Consider the following 19,396-nt stretch of genomic DNA (forward strand, 5'->3'; position numbering starts at 1 on the left):
TCTAAAGTGTTTATTTATTTTAAGTTTAGCTATCTTTATCTCAATTATAGTGTATTGGCAAAAAAGCTTAGTGGGATCCATTAGTGTTTGAAACTACTGGTGGACGGACAGCAAGCACTTATATATTGCAGTTATCCCGAAATATGTGGTTCAAAGCCAGAACCAGTAGATCTGTTAGAGTTTCACCTCAACCTATTATCTCCGTCTCAATATATCTGTCCCACTTTCTCTTCCTCTATGGATCTATCTTTTTTTATATGTCATACCTAACCCGAGATTGACACCTATTCTCTCAGTATTAACGCATGGCCTTCCTCTGAGTTTGGCTGCGATGCCAGTTAACATGTGTTATCCGGCCTAACATGAGCCGCCGTTTTTCGCTGGGGCTGCATTTTTTTACATTTGCATGGCTTAATAACCTGCTCCCCTCCTCCCCCCCCCCCCAGCCACCATTGAAGCCATTGAAGCAATCGAGGAGACGACTGATGAGGACGGAGAAGGTAAACCTGCGGTCCATCTCCCACCCACATACTGTCAGGGCTTCCTCCAGAAACACTTCATACACACAACATCCCACACAACATCCCACACATTAACAATAACTCCGTCAAGCCACATTTCACAGGACAACTTCACGACAAATTGAAAACACTGCAAGGTCAAGTGCTGCTTACAAGCTGCATGATACAAGACTTCATTGTTTTTTGGTTTGGCTTCTAAATGGCCTCCATCTGGTTTTAAAAAAAGTGTTGCATGCACGAGAACAAGAAAGAGAACAGCATCAACATGAAATATGCATCCTGAAGCCTCAGTTCCTCGTGATATGTCTGAGGTAATCATTGCTCACTACTCAAAAGCTTCGGTACGAGAGAGCTATTTGCAGTACTAACACACTTTATTTTTATCTTTTTACATGCACATTTTTGTATGAACTAGCAGGGGGGTTGACTTTTTTTAAACACTGTTTGTTGAGAATTGTATTCTACACAAAGGTAGGTAAAACTCTGTGTTTCTTTTTTATTTTGTATGTGTTTGGAGACTTTTTCTCAGGCTTTTCCCAAACGGAGGAAATCTGAGGGAAAGTAATAAAAATGCAGCAGCTTCTACTTTGCTATATCTATAATGTTAGTTGCAGAGATAACTGAACATCATTAACTGGTAGTATGCTACACTGGGTAAAAAAACAAAACAAAGAAAATCACTATTGAAATATGCTTCTTTGTTCTTAATTGCGATTGATTCACTGCCTGTTAAATCCCAACAGCATTTGATCTTGGGGGAAATATACAGTTTAACAAGACATGATTTTAAAAAAATGTGATTCTGATCCATTTATATATATTTGTTTGTTATCCGTGGGTTGCTTTATCAATAATGTTATTTGCAAAGATAACTGAATATCATAAACTGCTACACTGGGTAAAGAGAGAGAAACAAAGAAAATCACTAAATGATTATTGAAATATTCTTCTTTGTTCTTAATTGCGATCGATTCACTGCCTGTTAAATCCCAAAAGCCTTTGATACTGTATATCTTGGGGATAATATGAAGTTTAGCAAGACATGATTTAAAAAAAAGCTCCAAGACATTACAAGGTGATTCTGATCCATGTACGTGTCCTTTTTTTATTTTTAGCTATCCGTGGGTTCTCCCCCCAGCACAAGATCGCCAGCTTTGCAGAGGCCAAGGGCTTGGACCGCATCAACGAGCGCATGCCGCCTCGCAAGGACGGGGTGAACCACGTGGGTCACTCAATGGGAAAGATGAATATGTCAGAGGCAAACGGCACGGATGACAACAGCGACATCCAGTGATGTGCTGTCTGAGCCTCAGAACAATGCTGCTGTTCGCTGTGCAGCAAGACATTGCCAAAAGGGGAATTCAGGCCTCAAGACATAGAAATAAACCAGGCCTACAGACAGAACATGAAAATCTGCAGCAAAACTTAAACGGGCGAAAAAGGTCATTTCTTTCATGGCAGTATGTCATCGCACAGTTGGGGGAGGGGGGGGGTTCAGCGGAGGGCAAGGGTAAGGGAGGCCACAAGGCTGCAGCTGGGTTGAAAACGGATCGGTTGAAAGTTGTTTCTGCCTGTTGTTCCCTTTCTCAGTTCAATTAAAGACTGACTTGTTGGGGGTTGTGTTGTTCTGAGTGCTGACAAACGTCTGCTCCTTCATTACAGAGCCTGGCAGAAGACATAATTGCAGTATCCATGCCACACAAATCATGTTACTGTATCATAAAGTGTTTATTATGAATCACTCACAAATTCATGTTTTGCTAGTATTAACACCACTTTGTGAGAAGGAAAGATAAAAGAAAGAATATCAATGTGAACCTCTTTAAAAAACCTGCAGTGCAAGCTTACCAGTTAAACTAAACTTATTGATTTACCTTGTAGTACGACGCCGCGGTCATCCTGCAGGGGGAAGAAGACTCACAAAGCCACTGCTCCTTGTGTACACTACAGTCAAATCCAGCACTGCTCCTTTCCTCACCTCCCTCATTATCAGTCATCTCCTAGCAAGAAGTCACTTGGAGGGGACGAGGGAAAAGGGAGGGGATGAAAGGAGCATTTGGAGAAAGTAGTTCCACTTGGAAACACCAAGATCTGGAAATGCCCCCAAAAAGGAGCACACTATCCCATTTAAGGATACAATTTCATCTACGTCCATAGGGGGAATCTCAAAGGGTTTTATTTTTATCAAGACCATCCTTAAATAGTTTTCTTCCGCTCCATTAAAGTAGTTCTCCTGAGAGAAGCATGGCATTTGATCAAGCTAATACCTCGCACACCTTCTGGAAAGTATACACTCGAGCATCCTCCACTGAAGGAGCCTTTCTCTCATCTCTGCATTGCTATGACAACGAAGTGGCTTTAACACCTGTTTCTGGACCACAGAGAGGAAAGGAGAAGAATTAATGTTGAACTTTGGGGCAAACCCTGCTGTCACACACTACCTGATTATGTCTCACCTGCTTGTTGCTATGAGAACGTAAAAGATTATGTGCATCCGAATCAAGTATACGTTAGCGCCCTTTGAGTTATTGCACTTTCTGCTGTGCTGCCAATTCAATGAGATTTCATGCTTAAGAGCTATAAAGTAATATATCAGAGTGAGAAGGAAATTCTACAAATTTGTGAATGCATTCATGCTTTGTTTAAAGATCATATAACTACCCATGTTATTTGGAATAAGCTAATTAGATCCATCTGGACAAATGCATCTTAAGGATTTGAAGAATGTATCCTGACCGAAATGTCGTTTTTTGTTCACTAAAATGTAGCTTAGATGAATTTAAAGTTGTCAGAAGTACGTCCTTCATGACTATTTAGCAGTAGAGACAAGGCTTTTGGTTAACAATCCACCCACGTCGAAATGTGTTATATCGTTTTTTTATTTCTTAATTATCTTTTTCTTATCTAATCTAATTGAACTGTGTAGTACAGGGGGGAAATGGGTACACCTACACTTGAGATTGAAATAAAATAACTTTTCCCGTGTCCAAATAACTGATCGAGAAAGAGAAAAGAACAGGAAACATTCTGGTTCTTTCAAAATAAAAGAATGGCGAAAGTTGTGAAGCCCAAAAAAAGTGTGCAACATGAATTTCTACAATTTCCTTTCATCCATTAATATATTTTCTAATTTCTATGTCATCTTTCTATTTAATGATAAAGGTATGTGAATTAAGGATGGACAAAAAGTGATTTTAAACACAGCATCTATGGTACGGAACGCATCAATGCATGCAATTAAGTTCCTAATTGTTATGTGAGATTATAATTGTGATAGTTGTGTTTCAAATAGTGAACTTGAATTATTTTTATTTTTTATTTACATTTGTAGTTTGATTTGTCTTGTTTTATACATTTTATAAATAGGCTTCCTTTTGATTGTTTCATTTTTTTCATTCTGTTATTTATTACCACTGTTTTTAATTTTTATATTGATTTATTGTATGCAGAGATGCCCTTCTAAGGTTTGAATCCTTGTGTTTATTTTTATTTTTTTGGTTGTACTGATGTACAGAAAATGTTCAATAGTGTGAATGAATATAATCTCAGTGAAAAGCAACTTTCAGGCTGCCTAAGCATGATAGCATGGTTTTCAAATGTAAATGAATCGGACTCAAAGAAAATCGTGTGTCGCACTTACGTTAAACAGGAAACATTGTACTCTGGTTATATTTACTGCTGATATTATTATTGTTACAATTTAGCTTATGGTTATTTTCCTTCCTCTGTTTCTGGTTCTTGTATGGTCTACATGCATATTTCAACAAACAAATATAATGGATTTTATCTTGCAACATTTTTTATTACCTATGGAAATATGTTTTGGCATTTGACTTCCTAAATGATACACACATTGTAAGCATGCCCTATGGGACGAAATCACATTTTTTTACTCTTGAATAAAATATGCATGAACAAAAATGTGTTGAATGGTTTCTAATTTACTGATGCAATTTGTACTTCTACGAATCTTAAATTATGTCAATTGTGAACCAAGCAAGAATATTTACACTTTAAATTGACTTGTGCATCAGTATCTGAAATGTAATATAATAACCTAGACTGCCTTTCATGTCAATCACCAGTTTTTCAGAGATATCCATTAGCTAAATATGCAGTTTTGTTGGTTGATTGTAGCAGTTAATTAAACGTTTAAAAATATCCATTACATCTCTGTTGTCCCATGACAATCAAAGGCAGGCAATAAGCCACTGAATGGATAAATAAATACATATAAAACACCAATAATAATAATCTTAGGTCTGTTTTGTGTATCATATTCCGTGCACCACAACCAATGAAAGACCTTGAATGCTGCATCAGCATCAGCTACACCTGCTAATGTTACTCAACTCTGGGTTTTTTAAACCAAGTACCGTTAGTTAATAGATGGGTGAAGCGTGAAGTAGCGGTATATAAACACTATATGTCCTGCTATACTACATTATTAACTGATAACCAAGTAAATTACATTAAAAGTCAATATAAGGGCGGATTTATACAGATTTCAGAGTTTACGCCACAGGATATGACGTTTTGCATCCACCTCTTGTCCATCACAGCTCAGTGGGTCCAGAGATACATTTAACAGGGTGGCCTGCTAAACACCGCTTAATAAAAACAGACAGCAAAACAGTGCATTTGTTACCTTTATCTTTTAAAATAATGGCTCAGCTGCAGGCCTGTTTGCAGCCGAACAACAGCCGTCTGCAGACCGGATAGTGCGGAGGACTTCTGAGTGACTGCACCTCTTACGCAGCTGCCTGACACCAAAGCTAATCGGCTATCTCTCGTTAGCTGCAGCGGGTCGCTTTACCATATGATATTGACTCTCGGTGCCCAGGGACAGACCTCTAGAGACAGCGATTGATTCAGCAGAATAATACGTTGCAATGGACAAAGCAGAAGCAGACCGGCTGATAGAGAAGGCGAAGCTGTGTTTACGGTCAGGACGGAAAGATCGGGCTCTGCAGCTGCTCTATGAAGCCCAGAATATTTACCCCAGCACCCGGGCCAGAGGTAAAATTAGCTGACGCACATTCTGCAATAGCACACTGACTAGCTAACATGGCTCAATGTGCACATTTACCCCGAGGATTAACTGTACAAACATTATTTAACATAATTCAAGATGGGTGCACTGAACTACTATTTTTAGAGGCTGTCTTGCTTCAATACATAGTCCTTGTAGGCTGCCTGCTGAAATGCTCCCTCCCCCCTCTCTGTGAACACACTGTTGGGAAATGTTAAAATCTGACTGCGACTCTTGTTGTTTATCTTGCCTAATAGCTTTTCAGTAATGGCATCATAGCCAGCATATTAATGCTTTCGTAGAATTCCTGGATCTCTTTGTACACAATGTGCATGAGGCAGTTAAATGCCAACTTGTTCCATTGGACAAGTTTTCCACTTGTGATGCAAGTAGGGAAAGGCTTTTGATATACAGTGCAAAGGAAATATGTATAAATGTATCCATTTGTATTTCTTCAAAAGCCGGAAATCAGTGGGGAAACATGTGCACATGCCTAAACACACAGTAGAAGGAACCAGGGATGGTTTGAATATGAAAATGATGTGAATAATTAAGTTGGCCACCACCAGATTGTAATCACTAAAGGGAGATGTTGGGAGCAATGTGACAACCCTCCTCCACCACTATGAAGAACAGTGTTTCATTAGAGTAACACAAGTAGTCAAAGAGTATTTTGTTCTGGAGTCTTGTGGTGGCCAAATGTCTAACTCGGTTACTTAATGTTGGTTTTCCTTTTTAAACTGTCATCCATCTGTATACTGTACATTTTGGTTGGCAACCTGTATTTTCTGTTTTAAGCTTTCTCAGCCACCTTTCTCCATTCCCATTTGATCTGTCAGCTGACCTCAGACACTGTGTTTTTGTTCCATAGTGCTAATAGACGCCATAGTGAGGAATGGAGGCACCGCTGCTCCACAATCAAACCACGTTCCCCCGCCAGCCGGCTGGAGAGACGAGGACCTTAGAGACGAGGAACCAAGTCACGCGAGTGTTGATGACAAGAAAAGCTACAGCGAGGACCAGCGCCAGGGCGTTCTCAGGTAAACGGTGGCTCAAAGCGTTTTTTTAGACAGACTGACCACATGAATTGTTCCTATCACTTTGGCTGTGTTACATACTATGAAGCACCTATGTGCCCTGTTTCAAAAGTTCTGATTCTCTGTCTGTTACTTTAGATGAAAATAAGGAGCCACTCCCCTCGCCCCTCTGAGAGATATTTGGTTAAAAAGAACACAATGGTGCTCTAGGAGGAAATTCAGGTGATAAGGGGGGGGGGTGGTACCTCCCTTGGTCGGTGATTGGCTAATGGTTACACAAGCCACAAAATCGTTATGACATCATAAAGTGGCCAAAATCTGATCAGGTTTTTATATAAATGGATCAGGACAAAAAGTGAGAGAATATTTTTTCCTGAAACTTTCAGAGTCTCTCTACACAGAGGGGACACATGTTTATGTATAAAAGACATGAAAAAGTGGATTTTGCATAATAGGTGACCAATAAAAAATGTTATTGCAGGATAAAGAATTGCAAGGACTTTTATGAAATTCTCGGTGTTACCAAAAATGCCAGTGATGAAGATTTGAAGAAGGCGTACAGGAAGCTGGCCCTCAAATTTCACCCCGACAAGAACTTTGCTCCAGGAGCTACGGATGCTTTCAAAGGTATGAGTTTTGAAGGATGTGAAAGCAGGGATTGTTTTCTGTGAGATTGGTGACTATGACTTTGTATGTGCCTTTTTTGTAAGTATTTTGACCATGTTGCTGGACACTGACAGTACTTTGACATAATGAGACTTTATTTATCCCACAAAATATATTGGTTTTAATTTAGAGGTCAAGGTCAGTTCAAAAACGACTCCCTCGCTTGTAGTTGTTTACACATTACACTACAGGCAGGGCAGCAGCTTGAGGCTGGGTGACACAGTCTTACTGGTTGGTTTTATTTTAGAAAGTCTTTGTTAAGCTGTTTGTATGTATTCAGGGCTGCCGTTTTAAAACTGTGTGGGATTAGGGGATGGAGAGGAGAAAGATAAAAAAACAGATGAGACAGAGATTCAACAACCTTAACATCAGGTCCCTCTGCAGAAATATGGCATAGATACATCTGTTCTTTCGTACACGATAAGTTTGGCATTATTCCTTGTTTTTTATAAATAAGGCTCTCTTTTTTTTTCACTTCTCTTCATTTCTCTAGCAATATTTTTTTCAAGTCACTTGTGAGGATGTTCATGATTATCCTAAGTGTTTTTTTATCCCGATCCACAATACAATCCTATTTTCTCCAAGCCCTACTCATAACTCAGTCAAAACTAAACACACATTCATGAAACACAATTTGAGATATTTATTTTTTTAGTAATAAACTCAGTAGTAATAGAGAAACGCAGTGACTCGTCCTAAAGCCCGGAAGTATGTTTTCATTTGTATCACTGCCGGTTCCTTCGACAAAAAGCAATGGGATTTCTCCGTAGGGTTTTGGAAAATATCTGGAAATAAGGTCTGTGGTTGAAACAAATTGAAGAGACAGATCACGTTTTGTTCTACGACATTAAATACATCAGCAGTGACCCCACTGGTGATTTTTGAAGAGTTTACGTGTGTGAAAAACAATGGTTGTTAACAATCAATCAATCAATCAATCAATCAATGTTTTAACAAGTGGCTGAATAGGACTACAGAAGTTGTCCAGGCCGTTTTACGTCATTACGCCGAACACGTGAACACTCCCGCTAAGTTTGTTTGCCCTGTTCTGCTTGAAAGCAAGTACCTGCCTCCTGCAAACTGTTAAAACAAACGCTTCAACTTGTACAATTTGAATCTGTAGTTTTGAATATGGATCTTAAGTTGGCGTGACGTTGAAGCAACGTTAGCATTTTGCTTCTGGCGACTAGATTTATGATTTCGAAAATTATAAAAGTAGGGCAGACATGTGGATATTTTCCGGCTGAACAAAACGTGATCCGTCTCTTAAATGTCTCTCAACCACAGACCTTATTTCTAGGGGTGCACCGAATGGGAAATTCTTGGCCGAAACCGATACCGAAAGGCCGAAAATGATTAATAGAAATATAGAAATATAGAAATATATATATATATATATAGAAATATATATATATATAGAAATATATATTTCTATATATATATATATATATATAGATATATATATATATAGAAATATAGATATATAGATAAAGATATATAGAAATATATATATATATAGAAATATCTATATATATATATATAATGTATACATTTTTTACCAATGTTGTTCAGCTACCTGATTATGGAAAAAGACATGATTATGGCAAAACTTAACTTAAATAATAATCACTATTATGGGTCCATAAAACATTTATTCAGCACTTTTGAATGCATACAGTACATTAATTCCAAGTCAAGTGCATTTTCTTTTCTCTGTAGGATAACTACAACAGAGTGCATTCAGAACAAAGCCAAGGTGCTTTAAAACTGCATAAACATCTAGGCCAGTAGGCCTACAACAAAATAGTGTAAATAAAGACTGTAACAGCCAGGCCTTCAACAACAACAAATGCACCTATAAGTTTGGTAACCTAACGTGTTGTTGTGATGACGTAATCAAAACGCGGCGACAAGCGCGGCGCGCGACCATGCTCGCAGCTGGCTCACAGCCAACATGTCTGCCGCTTGGAGATATTTAAAAATATCAGAGAAAGAGGCGCGGATTGCGATTTGTAAAACGTGTTCAGCTGACATTTCTCGAGGGGGTGTACCTGCAAAGACTTTCACCACTTCGGGATTACTCCACCACTTGAAATCAAAACACCTGGACAAATATGTGGAGTATGATCAACGTAACCCTGTTCTCTGACATTCGGTGATATTTTTTCGGTGATAAAAGCCGAAAGGGCCTTTTTAACCATTTTCGGCCGATAATTTTCGGTGGCCGAATATTCGGTGCATCCCTACTTATTTCCAGCTATTTTCCAAAATCCTATGGAGAAATTGCTTTGGTTTTAGGAAGTGTCACTGCGGTTCTCTATTTTCCTTACATACTGTACATGGTTTCATTTAGCAAATCAGAACTGCCAATTAATAATTCGGCATCCATGAAGGTCAATGAGGTTCCCACCTGTAGCTAAATAATATCAGGGCAACATTATACTTCCGGTTTACTACTATGGGACATTTAAACTAGAGGATTTCTCACAGTTGTATTTTTTGTTTCTATGTTGCTTTGGGCTGAATGAATGCTAAAACCAAATGTTTCCCTCTCTTTCTGACAGCAATAGGCAACGCATATGCAGTGCTGAGCAATCCAGAGAAGAGGCAGCAGTACGATCAATACGGAGATCAATCTGCTGCTTCCAGCGCACCCCAACCCTCCAGCCACAGTCGCCATGGATACTACCGAAGCTTCAACAGAGACTTCGAGGCCGACATTTCCCCCGAGGAACTCTTCAATATTTTCTTTGGGGGAAGATTTCCCACAGGTGAGAAGGAGGGAATGATTTTGAAAAAAAAAAAGCCTGTAATTTTCCTCCTAGGTATAACTCAACTATGAGAGACAAAATGAGAAAAAAGAATCCAGAAAATCACATTGTCTGATTTTTAAAGAATTTGTTTGCAAATTATGGTGGAAAATAAGTATTTGGTCAATAACAAACAAACAAGATTTCTGGCTCTCACAGACCTGTAACTTCTTCTTTAAGAGCCTCCTCTGTCCTCCACTTGTTAACTGTATTAATGGCACCTGTTTGAACTCGTTATCAGTATAAAAGACACCTGTCCACAACCTCAAACAGTCACACTCCAAACTCCACTATGGCCAAGACCAAAGAGCTGTCAAAGGACACCAGAAACAAAATTGTAGACCTGCACCAGGCTGGGAAGACTGAATCTGCAATAGGTAAGCAGCTTGGTGTGAAGAAATCAACTGTGGGAGCAATTATTAGAAAATGGAAGACATACAAGACCACTGATAATCTCCCTCGATCTGGGGCTCCACGCAAGATCTCACCCCGTGGGGTCAAAATGATCACAAGAACGGTGAGCAAAAATCCCAGAACCACACGGGGGGACCTAGTCAATGACCTGCAGAGAGCTGGGACCAAAGTAACAAAGGCTACCATCAGTAACACACTACGCCGCCAGGGACTCAAATCATGCAGTGCCAGACGTGTCCCCCTGCTTAAGCCAGTACATGTCCAGGCCCGTCTGAAGTTTGCTAGAGAGCATTTAGATGATCCAGAAGAGGATTGGGAGAATGGTCAGATGAAACCAAAATAGAACTTTTTGGTAAAGACTCAACTCGACGTGTTTGGAGGAGAAAGAATGCTGAGTTGCATCCAAAGAACACCTACTGTGAAACATGGGGGTGGAAACATCATGCTTTGGGGTTGTTTTTCTGCAAAGGGACCAGGACGACTGATCCGTGTAAAGGAAAGAATGAATGGGGCCATGTATCGTGAGATTTTGAGTGACAACCTCCTTCCATCAGCAAGGGCATTGAAGATGAAACGTGGCTGGGTCTTTCAGCATGACAATGATCCCAAACACACCGCCCGGGCAACGAAGGAGTGGCTTCGTAAGAAGCATTTCAAGGTCCTGGAGTGACCTAGCCAGTCTCCAGATCTCAACCCCATAGAAAATCTTTGGAGGGAGTTGAAAGTCCGTGTTGCCCAGCGACAGCCCCAAAACATCACTGCTCTAGAGGAGATCTGCATGGAGGAATGGGCCAAAATACCAGCAACAGTGTGAAAACATTGTGAAGACTTACAGAAAACGTTTGACCTCTGTCATTGCCAACAAAGGGTATATAACAAAGTATTGAGATTAACTTTTGTTATTGACCAAATACTTATTTTCCACCATAATTTGCAAATACATTCTTTAAAAATCAGACAATGTGATTTTCTGTATTTTTTTTTTCTTCTCATTTTGTCTCTCATAGTTGAGGTATACCTAGGATGAACATTACAGGCCTCTCTCATCTTTTTAAGTGGGAGGACTTGCACAATTGGTGGCTGACTAAATACTTTCTTGCCCCACTGTATATATATATATATATATATATATATATATATATTTTATATATTTGCCTCATGCAATCTGAATAATACGTTTTCGATGTTGATAACATTCAGATTCATTGTTCTTACCTATGTTTGAAAAGTTGTGTGTAATGGTAAATGGACTGTACTTACAGCATATAGCGCTTGATCGGGTCTTTTTGTCCCTCAAATACTACGAGTCATTCACACATTCACACCTCATTCATGCAGAGCAGTATCACTTGCTGTAGGGAAGCAAACATTCAAGTTTTTGGTCCGACAAATGGTTCTGTCAACAGTTTAGGAATGTGATCCACTGTCTTCTGATACATGTAAATGCTGTAAAACTGCACGTGTCTCTCTACAGGAAATATCCACATGTACACCAACCAGGGCGCCTCCTACTCTCAGTTCTATCAGCCTCGTCGTCGACGTGCTTTTGAGAGGCGCGAGGAGGTGGTGGTGGAGGAGAACCAGAGTCAGGTCAGTGACTCACAACAAGACAGAAAGACTAACCACAGCAAGCTCTTCTTGTGAATATCCTAATTATTAACATGCACGGGCAAAAATTGCACTTTTGGGAGATCCATTTGAAGATGGCTGGTGACAGATTCCTATAATGATTGATTTCATGTCTTTCATTTATTTTCTTCATCACGGAAGTGCCTTTTTTTTGCACGGTGCTTCAAAGACATACGTTCTGTGCTGGCGTGAATCAGTGCAGCCTACATGCAGTATTATATGCTTTGTAATCTGCTGATTTCATCTTCCCACAGAACACCTTCACAGCGCTGCTGCAGCTCCTCCCTGTGCTGGTGCTAATCCTCATATCAGTGTTTACTCAGATGATGGCCATTAACCCGGCCTTCAGTCTCTTCTATAAGCCGTGAGTGTGCCACAGCATTGACCTTACTACAGTGACACTTCACCAGACCCCTGGGATACTCCACGGTTCACACCATGGTTTTTACTGGACACATTTTAATCCTGTGTTTGGGTTTCAGGGCCATCGGGCTGGTGGTCTCCAGGGAAACGCAGCACATGGGAGTGCCGTACTACGTGGACAAAAGTTTTGACAAAGAGTACAGAGGAGCGGGGCTGGATGAACTAGAGAAAACTATCGAGAACGACTATATCGAGCACCTGCAGAACAGCTGCTGGAAAGAGAAACAGCAGAGTAAGCGAGATATTCATCATGACTTTGAATAAAGTAGATTTAATATCAAGTGTTTTTATATTGTCTCCTGCTATTGTAAGCACTTGCATATATCTTAAAGTTGGTCACTGTTAAAGGAAGTGTGTGCAACACTTGGGAAATATGCTTATTCGCTTTAAGAGCCGCAGCCAGAAGCTCCTGCAGTCTCGCTGGTTGCCCAGCAACTGGTCTTACCTAAGAAATAGTCCAGCACATAGACGCCCCCCCCAAAGAAAAGCAAATTATACTTCATTTATTGTACTGTTCTAAAACAAACAAGTTAAAGACTGAACCACACCATTTTTGTTCACTAACGTTGAGTGGAAAACCCCTGTACGTACACTCTTAACTGTCCATGACTGCATTTCATTAACTTAAAATGCATATTTCATACCTCATTAATAACCACATTTATACCAACTTTTGGGCAACACACTAAAGAAAATGACTGCTTAAGTTTAACCAAAACGAGCAATAAATGCTAGCCCAATCAGTTGTTAGATTTCTGTCTTAGGTAGATTTGGTTACCCAAACGCGGGAGGGAAGCAACACTGAACATTAAAAAAAGCATAATTTAATTTATATATAGATTAACTATGTTAACTGTATATCTTTAAACGTTATAGTTACGAAATGAAAAGGACACTGACTGACAAGAAGTGGTTGTTGTAAAAAGTAAAAAGCTAGGTGGAATAAGGACAAGGGGTTAGTGGATTAGGAGTTGAAGGAAAGAGTGAAAAGGTGAGTTTTGATTAATTGATTTATGCTAAGCTACGCTAACTGGCTGCTGATTGAATTATATTTAACATACTGACAAGAGAATGATCTTTCTCTTTTCATCTAAGTCTCTGCCAGAAAGAAAGTTATTCTGAATGCTAGTCATACATCTTTCTTTTGCGATCCCGTTCTCCTTCTCAGAATCCGACCTGGCGAACCTCGGGCAGCTGTACCGAGACGAGCGGTTAAAGCAGAAGGCGGAGTCGATGAGGCTGGACAACTGTGACAAACTCCATCGATTGGTCGGGCATCAGAGAGCCAATTGAGGACTGTTTGAGAGGAGAACGTGTTTCTTTGCAGACTTTACAATAACACATTTTATCCAGATGTGTGATTTTAATCTGGCCACTTTGTAAAGAAACCTCTTTTAGGTACGGCGCAGTCGGTGGGAGATTATGCCACTGGAAACAATGTGCCTTCTCTCCTCTTTGATGGTAGAAAATAAGAGTTGCATCAAGTGCAAACTCACTGTGGCAGTGTGATGATGTCTCGGAGCCTTTAAACTTTCTTATAGAAATGGCATGACGCACATATGGGAGTCTCCTTTTGGGGCTATGAAGGCAGTAGTATGTTCACACGTACATGTTTTATTTGTTTAGGTTTACTTGTATTTATTATGTTGAATGTTTTTGTGTCCTGGCTGAAATTTTAGAAGTATTTATTTATTAGTTAATAGAGTGAATGTTACTTGAGCATCTTGGCTAATCTGTTTTCTATAGGAAGTTCAACAACTTAAATAATACTGTAGTCGTTGGACAAAGCTGAGAGCTTCTTTACTGTAAAGGAAAGGACTTATTATTTATTATTACAGACAAATCAGATTTAAAAAGGAGCTATAATGTGGTTATCTAGGCGATTTGAACTAAATCAATAAGCACAGTAGAGTCAAACATGTATCACTAGCACATTTATCTGATTGTGTTATCTTAAAAAGATGTCCTTGCCAAAATAAATAGCTTCCAGCTCTCTGCAGTTCTGCTTGCATTGGTCATTAAGCTTCTGGTATTCAGGAAGTTTCAGTATTTCAGGTGAGGTTAAAGGGTGACTGTTATGAAAAAAGAGGGCCATGTTTTGAAGAATACATTTTGATTTGATTAGATACAGGAAGCTCAATATCTGTAGATAAGCTGGGCTTAAATGTCATGCAATACCTCCATTTCCTAAAACCGTGCACAAGCTTAAATACTTCTGTTCTCAGATAAACATCCGGCCCATATTTTATAAATATTTTATAAATTCTGCACCTTTTCATTTATACAGATGTTTTATAAAGAAGAATCGTTTTGTTTAAAAAAAAAAATGTAATCTTAAATCTAACCTACTTAACCGTTGAATTCATGTTTTGAAATTCTACTAATTATCTGTGGACATTAATCAGCTTTCTTACACAGCTAGGAATCAGAATTTGTCAGATCTTGTCATGAGTAGGATGCTAACTTACGAGTCGTTTCTTAAATTATTTATCATCCCAACTACATATGATTCAAACCCTGTACAGACATTAACACTTGTTTTTGTTCACCGGCCAAACTGCCTTAGCTGTTACTTTACAAATTATTCAGGTTTATTTCAAGCACTTTTAAGTTCATATTTGATCCTGTGTTCCCTATTGTTGCTGTTGCATGAAACCCGTGTGAATCTTTTATTAGTTGCATATTTATTTTTATTGTGAACACATCTTAATGACAGCTGACACACTAAATGATAATTTGTTAGAATATTCAGGTCCACACAGTAACTCACAAACATGTAAAACCTTTGCCCTGACATGCGGAGGTCAGGTTTTAGGTAGAACACTTGAGGAACACTAAAGAAATCAGTTTTAGGACAAATATACCTGACAATTAAAGATGTAATCAGAATATCTTTTGACCTGTCTGATTTGTTCATTTGTATTTATTTACTCTGCTTGTGACACATATCTGTATGTACATGGATTTTGATACTTAGTGATTATTGTTTAATATCAGCCAAGACTGTAAATAATCTTATAAAAATCAGAGTGATTTGTTTCAAGGTGATCAGGTAGTGAGGGATTTATCCACGTACATTTCAAAAAAGCTGAAATAAACATATGAACCACTGCATCTGGAATCACACCTACAGGTAAGCAAGTCTAAAATAAAACGTTTCTGTATATTCATTACAAATAGTTCCCCTCGAACTTCCTTTACTTACTGCATGTACAACTAATATAACTTAACCATGGCCAAGGCCAAATACACCTGGGTTTAATGGAACCATATTATGCTAATCAGGTTCATATTTGTCTTCTGTGACGTGTCTCCATGCTTTAATGTTCAAAAAGGTCTTTATTTTTCTCATACTGCCTGTGCTGCAGCACCTCTTTTCATCCCTTGTCTGAAACCAGAGCTCAGTCTGCTCTGATTCATGTCCCGCCCCTTAGCCTATCAATGTGTTGGAGAGTTAGCCAATAGAAGCGTGAGTGTTAAATAGTGATGTCAATACGTTGGGAGAGAAACTTTTTAGCCTTTGCAGACCATACACATGCACAAAAACCTATAAAACACGCAGTGCTTCTCAAAATGTGGTCCGTAAGCGCCCCCTAGTGGTCCGTGAGTATATTGGTAACATTTCACATTTGTGGGGAAAAAGTGGGTCCCATTTGTGTGTGGACGTTACATCAGATGCAGATATTTTAGGAAACAACACTTTTTAACGTATTTATCTTGGAGTGCTTTCATTCATCTTAACAGTTTCAAGCCACTTGGTTTTCCTGAGAATACCTGCATGCTTTCTCCTACTGACATCCTCAATATCCTGAATGAGGCAAAGCACTTTCGTATTAAAAATTAATAAGGATATTAAATGATTGCAATAAAAAAATTATAATAGGAAATCTCAAACAATATTCCAATGTCACTGATTGTCGCTGACCACCGTTGCATGAAGACTTTTGATTAGATTCAAGGTGGCTGCTGTGGTGTAGTTTGAGTCTTTGGGAAACATGTGTGCAAATTCAAGTTTAACATAGTGGGTTGAGGGCTTTACGACGCTTTTATTGATTACACATCTTAAAATCCACAAAACAGTTTAATGTGATACTCAAAAATACTGAATATGAATTGGTATCGTTTCACAAAAAATACAGCCACAAATGATCTGTGCATTCTTTTTAAATAACACGTAAAATAACAAATCCTCAAATGATTTAATTCCTGCAATTAAAATGTTTAAAATGATGATGTGCCCCCTACACCTCCCTGATTATTCGGGACTTCTATGTAACTCAGACTCTTTGGCCTCTGGTTTCACATATTAGTATCAACATGTCTCTCAAGATTAACCACAATAATCTGAAGTGCATCTCGGCCTCATGAAGGCTTAATTTCAGCCAATTTGCAGGCTATGAGTGACATTTATCTGTTAATACAACCTGAGCACGCTAAATCTAAGTGATCTGCAGGTAGGTGTATGAAAGGTTTGACCTATTCTCTTGCCCCATTGTAATCTGGGATTATAGTTTGTAATCCATGTCTGACAGTGGAAATGGGCCCCTCCGAAATTCAGTCTACTCATACAGTTTAGAGTGCAAATAAAGTTGAAACTGCATTTTATGCTGAGTGATAATCCATGTAACTGACAGAATAAATTCAGTCGCTGTCACTTTAACTCGGAAACACAGTTGGATAAAACGTCACGGTGTTTTCATTTCTTCATCTTGAGGTCAGCTTCTATGGCACAACGGCGCCCTCTGGTGCCTCCGTCCTGCAGTTCAAGAGAGGAAGACAAAGCCTATGAGTATACATGCAATATGTTATACTCATTTCACATAGGGCTGGGCAATAGATCGATATTATAACGATTTTTGTGATTTTTACCTTTAGTTTTGGATATCGTTATATGGAAAAATAGTTGTCTTTTCCCGGTTTTAAAGGATTCAATACACTTTGTATTATTATTTATCTTTACCCACTAAGTCATTATATATCCAGACAACAATTTAACATTATTATTTTGTAAATATTTCATGAAAGTCCAAGAGTCAACCCTACAACATCCTCACAAAATTAATATTAATGTATTAGTTTAAAAGATATTGTGATATTTAATATACACCATATTGTCTAGGCTTAATGTACCCCTTCAAGATGTTTAAGCCAATCATGAATGAGACAATCATTGAATTGATCTTGAATGAGTTTTCCTTTGGTTTGGTATACAAGGCAGCTCTACTGTCTGTGTCAGGGGGGAAAAAAGACCAGAAAGAAAAGGTAAAGGCTTTAGGATGGGTACTTACAAAAAGAGAAAGAAGAAAGGCAGGAGAGGACATGGAGACAGTGTCCTGCAGGAGGAAAATTATTTATATCAGAGCTGTGACACAAAAGTGCACTGCAGGTCGAAAGAGAAAGCAAAATAAGGCCAAGAAAGAAACAACAGAGTATATAAGGCAGGAAGAAAGGTTGAAATAAAATGGAAGGCAACTACTTTTGTAACAGATGTCTAGCTCACTGCTATCACACTACACTTCAGATTTGTCAGCTCATTAACTGCATACAATGCGTACTATAGACATACGTTATATATCACACAGGCTCCGCCCTCTACTGGCCTCTATGGGTACTACTCTCTATCGTGCTATGTGTGCATTCACCTACTGAGTTGCATAAACGTAGCCGGCCAATCGGGGCGAGCCTACCTGAATGAGCGCACAGGCCCACAGTATATAAGGCGTCTACGCCTCCTGCCCGTCATCCTACAGCCTCAGCGAGCGGCATAGGAAAGACAGGGCCCCCAGGTAGAGGGCTCCGCCTGTGCTTAATATAACTACGGTTACAATACGTGACCCCCCGTTACTGTCAACCATTTCCAAAAGCACATAAGGACACTTAACCTCGCACCTTCCCTTCAACTGTTGGTTTCAGTTCTATCAGCTCGCTATAAAACCCCGAACACTTAAAGTTTGCTTCGGATTGAGTCATCAAAATATTAAGAACTACTCATAAAATATTTATGTTACCATGTTTCAACAATACACACTCTACGGGGGCCTTCATTAGGGTGATTTATAGATTGTGTAAAAAAATAAGTCCATTTGTTTTGTTATAAAGTGGTAGTACAAATCTGTAACATCAATATCACTTCACTCACACATTATCATGCAAAATTCATGAAATAAAAAGGTGACCAAATGATCATTTGATTCATCAGGCCAATAATCCACCAGTTGGTTTTCATACTGTTGTGGAAAAACACGGAGAATATTAACGTTAAAACTTACTGTACACTTTGGTTAATAGCTGTCAGTAATGTTCTTAACAGTATTGCATTATTTCCTACCATTTTCCAGAGCATACATGTTCTGATTTAAAATAAATGTATTGCTTTTGAGTCAACCATTGGTTTGAACCTACAGTGAAAAACGTATCGTCTTTTTATAAATATGATCAAAGATAATCCTCCATAGAAGATTAAAGCCGTTTAAGACCCAAGAATTGTAGGACATAAGATGATGATTATCTAATATATCAAATAGTGCACTCCTTGCACTATTTCTATTCTATTTATTTGTATTTACTTGCACTATTGTATCTGTTTTATTGTGTTGCACTGTTGGAGGAGCCTGTGACCTACCTTTTTTCATTGACATATCTAAACTGTAGCTATGTACAAATGAACAAAAAAAGCCTAGAATCTTGAAGGATAAACAAATTGGGACATTGGTGAATTGTTGCATTAAAAATATTTTCACTCTGATTACATACTGTGATTATACGTAGCATATCAAACCAATGGCTACCTGGAAATACAAAAAAAACTAATGTCATGCTTTGGAAAATATCAGGCAGATCTACTTTAGAGTCTTCTACCTTAAA

General features: G+C 38.8%; 3 protein-coding genes and 1 long non-coding RNA gene across 5 annotated transcripts in view; 2 read left to right on the forward strand and 2 right to left on the reverse strand.

The window, feature by feature from the left end:
- LOC307019180 (protein phosphatase 3 catalytic subunit alpha-like) overlaps positions 1-4,456 on the forward strand; it is a 29,441-nt gene extending 24,985 nt beyond the window's left edge. The window contains exons 13-14 of one of the 2 annotated variants that reach the window (XM_079649846.1): positions 447-500; positions 1,637-4,456. In XM_079649846.1, coding sequence (XP_079505972.1) covers positions 447-500; positions 1,637-1,815 — 233 coding nt within the window. In that variant the 3' untranslated portion in view covers positions 1,816-4,456. The remainder of the gene's footprint in view (positions 1-446; positions 501-1,636) is intronic. The other variant, XM_079649847.1, reaches the window with a different exon arrangement.
- Positions 4,457-5,033: 577 nt separating this feature from the next.
- Positions 5,034-15,421, forward strand: dnajc18 (DnaJ (Hsp40) homolog, subfamily C, member 18). The gene is made up of 8 exons (XM_079649848.1): positions 5,034-5,540; positions 6,425-6,593; positions 7,072-7,217; positions 9,821-10,027; positions 11,955-12,070; positions 12,364-12,473; positions 12,592-12,764; positions 13,701-15,421. The coding sequence occupies exons 1-8, from the start codon at positions 5,414-5,416 to the stop codon at positions 13,823-13,825; spliced, it is 1,173 nt and encodes a 390-aa protein (XP_079505974.1). The 5' UTR covers positions 5,034-5,413; the 3' UTR covers positions 13,826-15,421.
- Positions 15,422-16,558: 1,137 nt separating this feature from the next.
- On the reverse strand, positions 16,559-18,051 carry LOC307017526. The gene is made up of 2 exons (XR_013802212.1): positions 17,821-18,051; positions 16,559-17,288 (listed from the first exon to the last, which is right to left on the reverse strand). It is a non-coding gene; the product is annotated as an uncharacterized lncRNA (long non-coding RNA).
- Positions 18,052-18,754: 703 nt separating this feature from the next.
- The window catches only part of LOC307018436 (bromodomain-containing protein 8-like), a gene marked incomplete at its 3' end in the record, with an annotated part of 9,341 nt that continues 8,699 nt past the window's right edge, over positions 18,755-19,396 (reverse strand). Inside the window, exon 13 of the mRNA XM_079648671.1 lies at positions 18,755-18,759. Coding sequence (XP_079504797.1) covers positions 18,755-18,759 — 5 coding nt within the window. The remainder of the gene's footprint in view (positions 18,760-19,396) is intronic.

This window comes from Notothenia rossii, assembly GCF_949606895.1.
Source record: "Notothenia rossii genome assembly, chromosome: 9".
Taxonomy (NCBI): Eukaryota; Metazoa; Chordata; class Actinopteri; order Perciformes; family Nototheniidae; genus Notothenia; species Notothenia rossii.

Bases quoted from the DNA above. Each gene is read 5' to 3' on its own strand.
- dnajc18 (XM_079649848.1), top strand. From the start codon at position 5,414: ATGGACAAAGCAGAAGCAGACCGGCTGATAGAGAAGGCGAAGCTGTGT. The intron at 5,541-6,424 runs GTAAAATTAGCT...TTTGTTCCATAG, and splicing joins CCCCAGCACCCGGGCCAGAG to TGCTAATAGACGCCATAGTG. The intron at 12,474-12,591 runs GTGAGTGTGCCA...TTTGGGTTTCAG, and splicing joins TTCAGTCTCTTCTATAAGCC to GGCCATCGGGCTGGTGGTCT.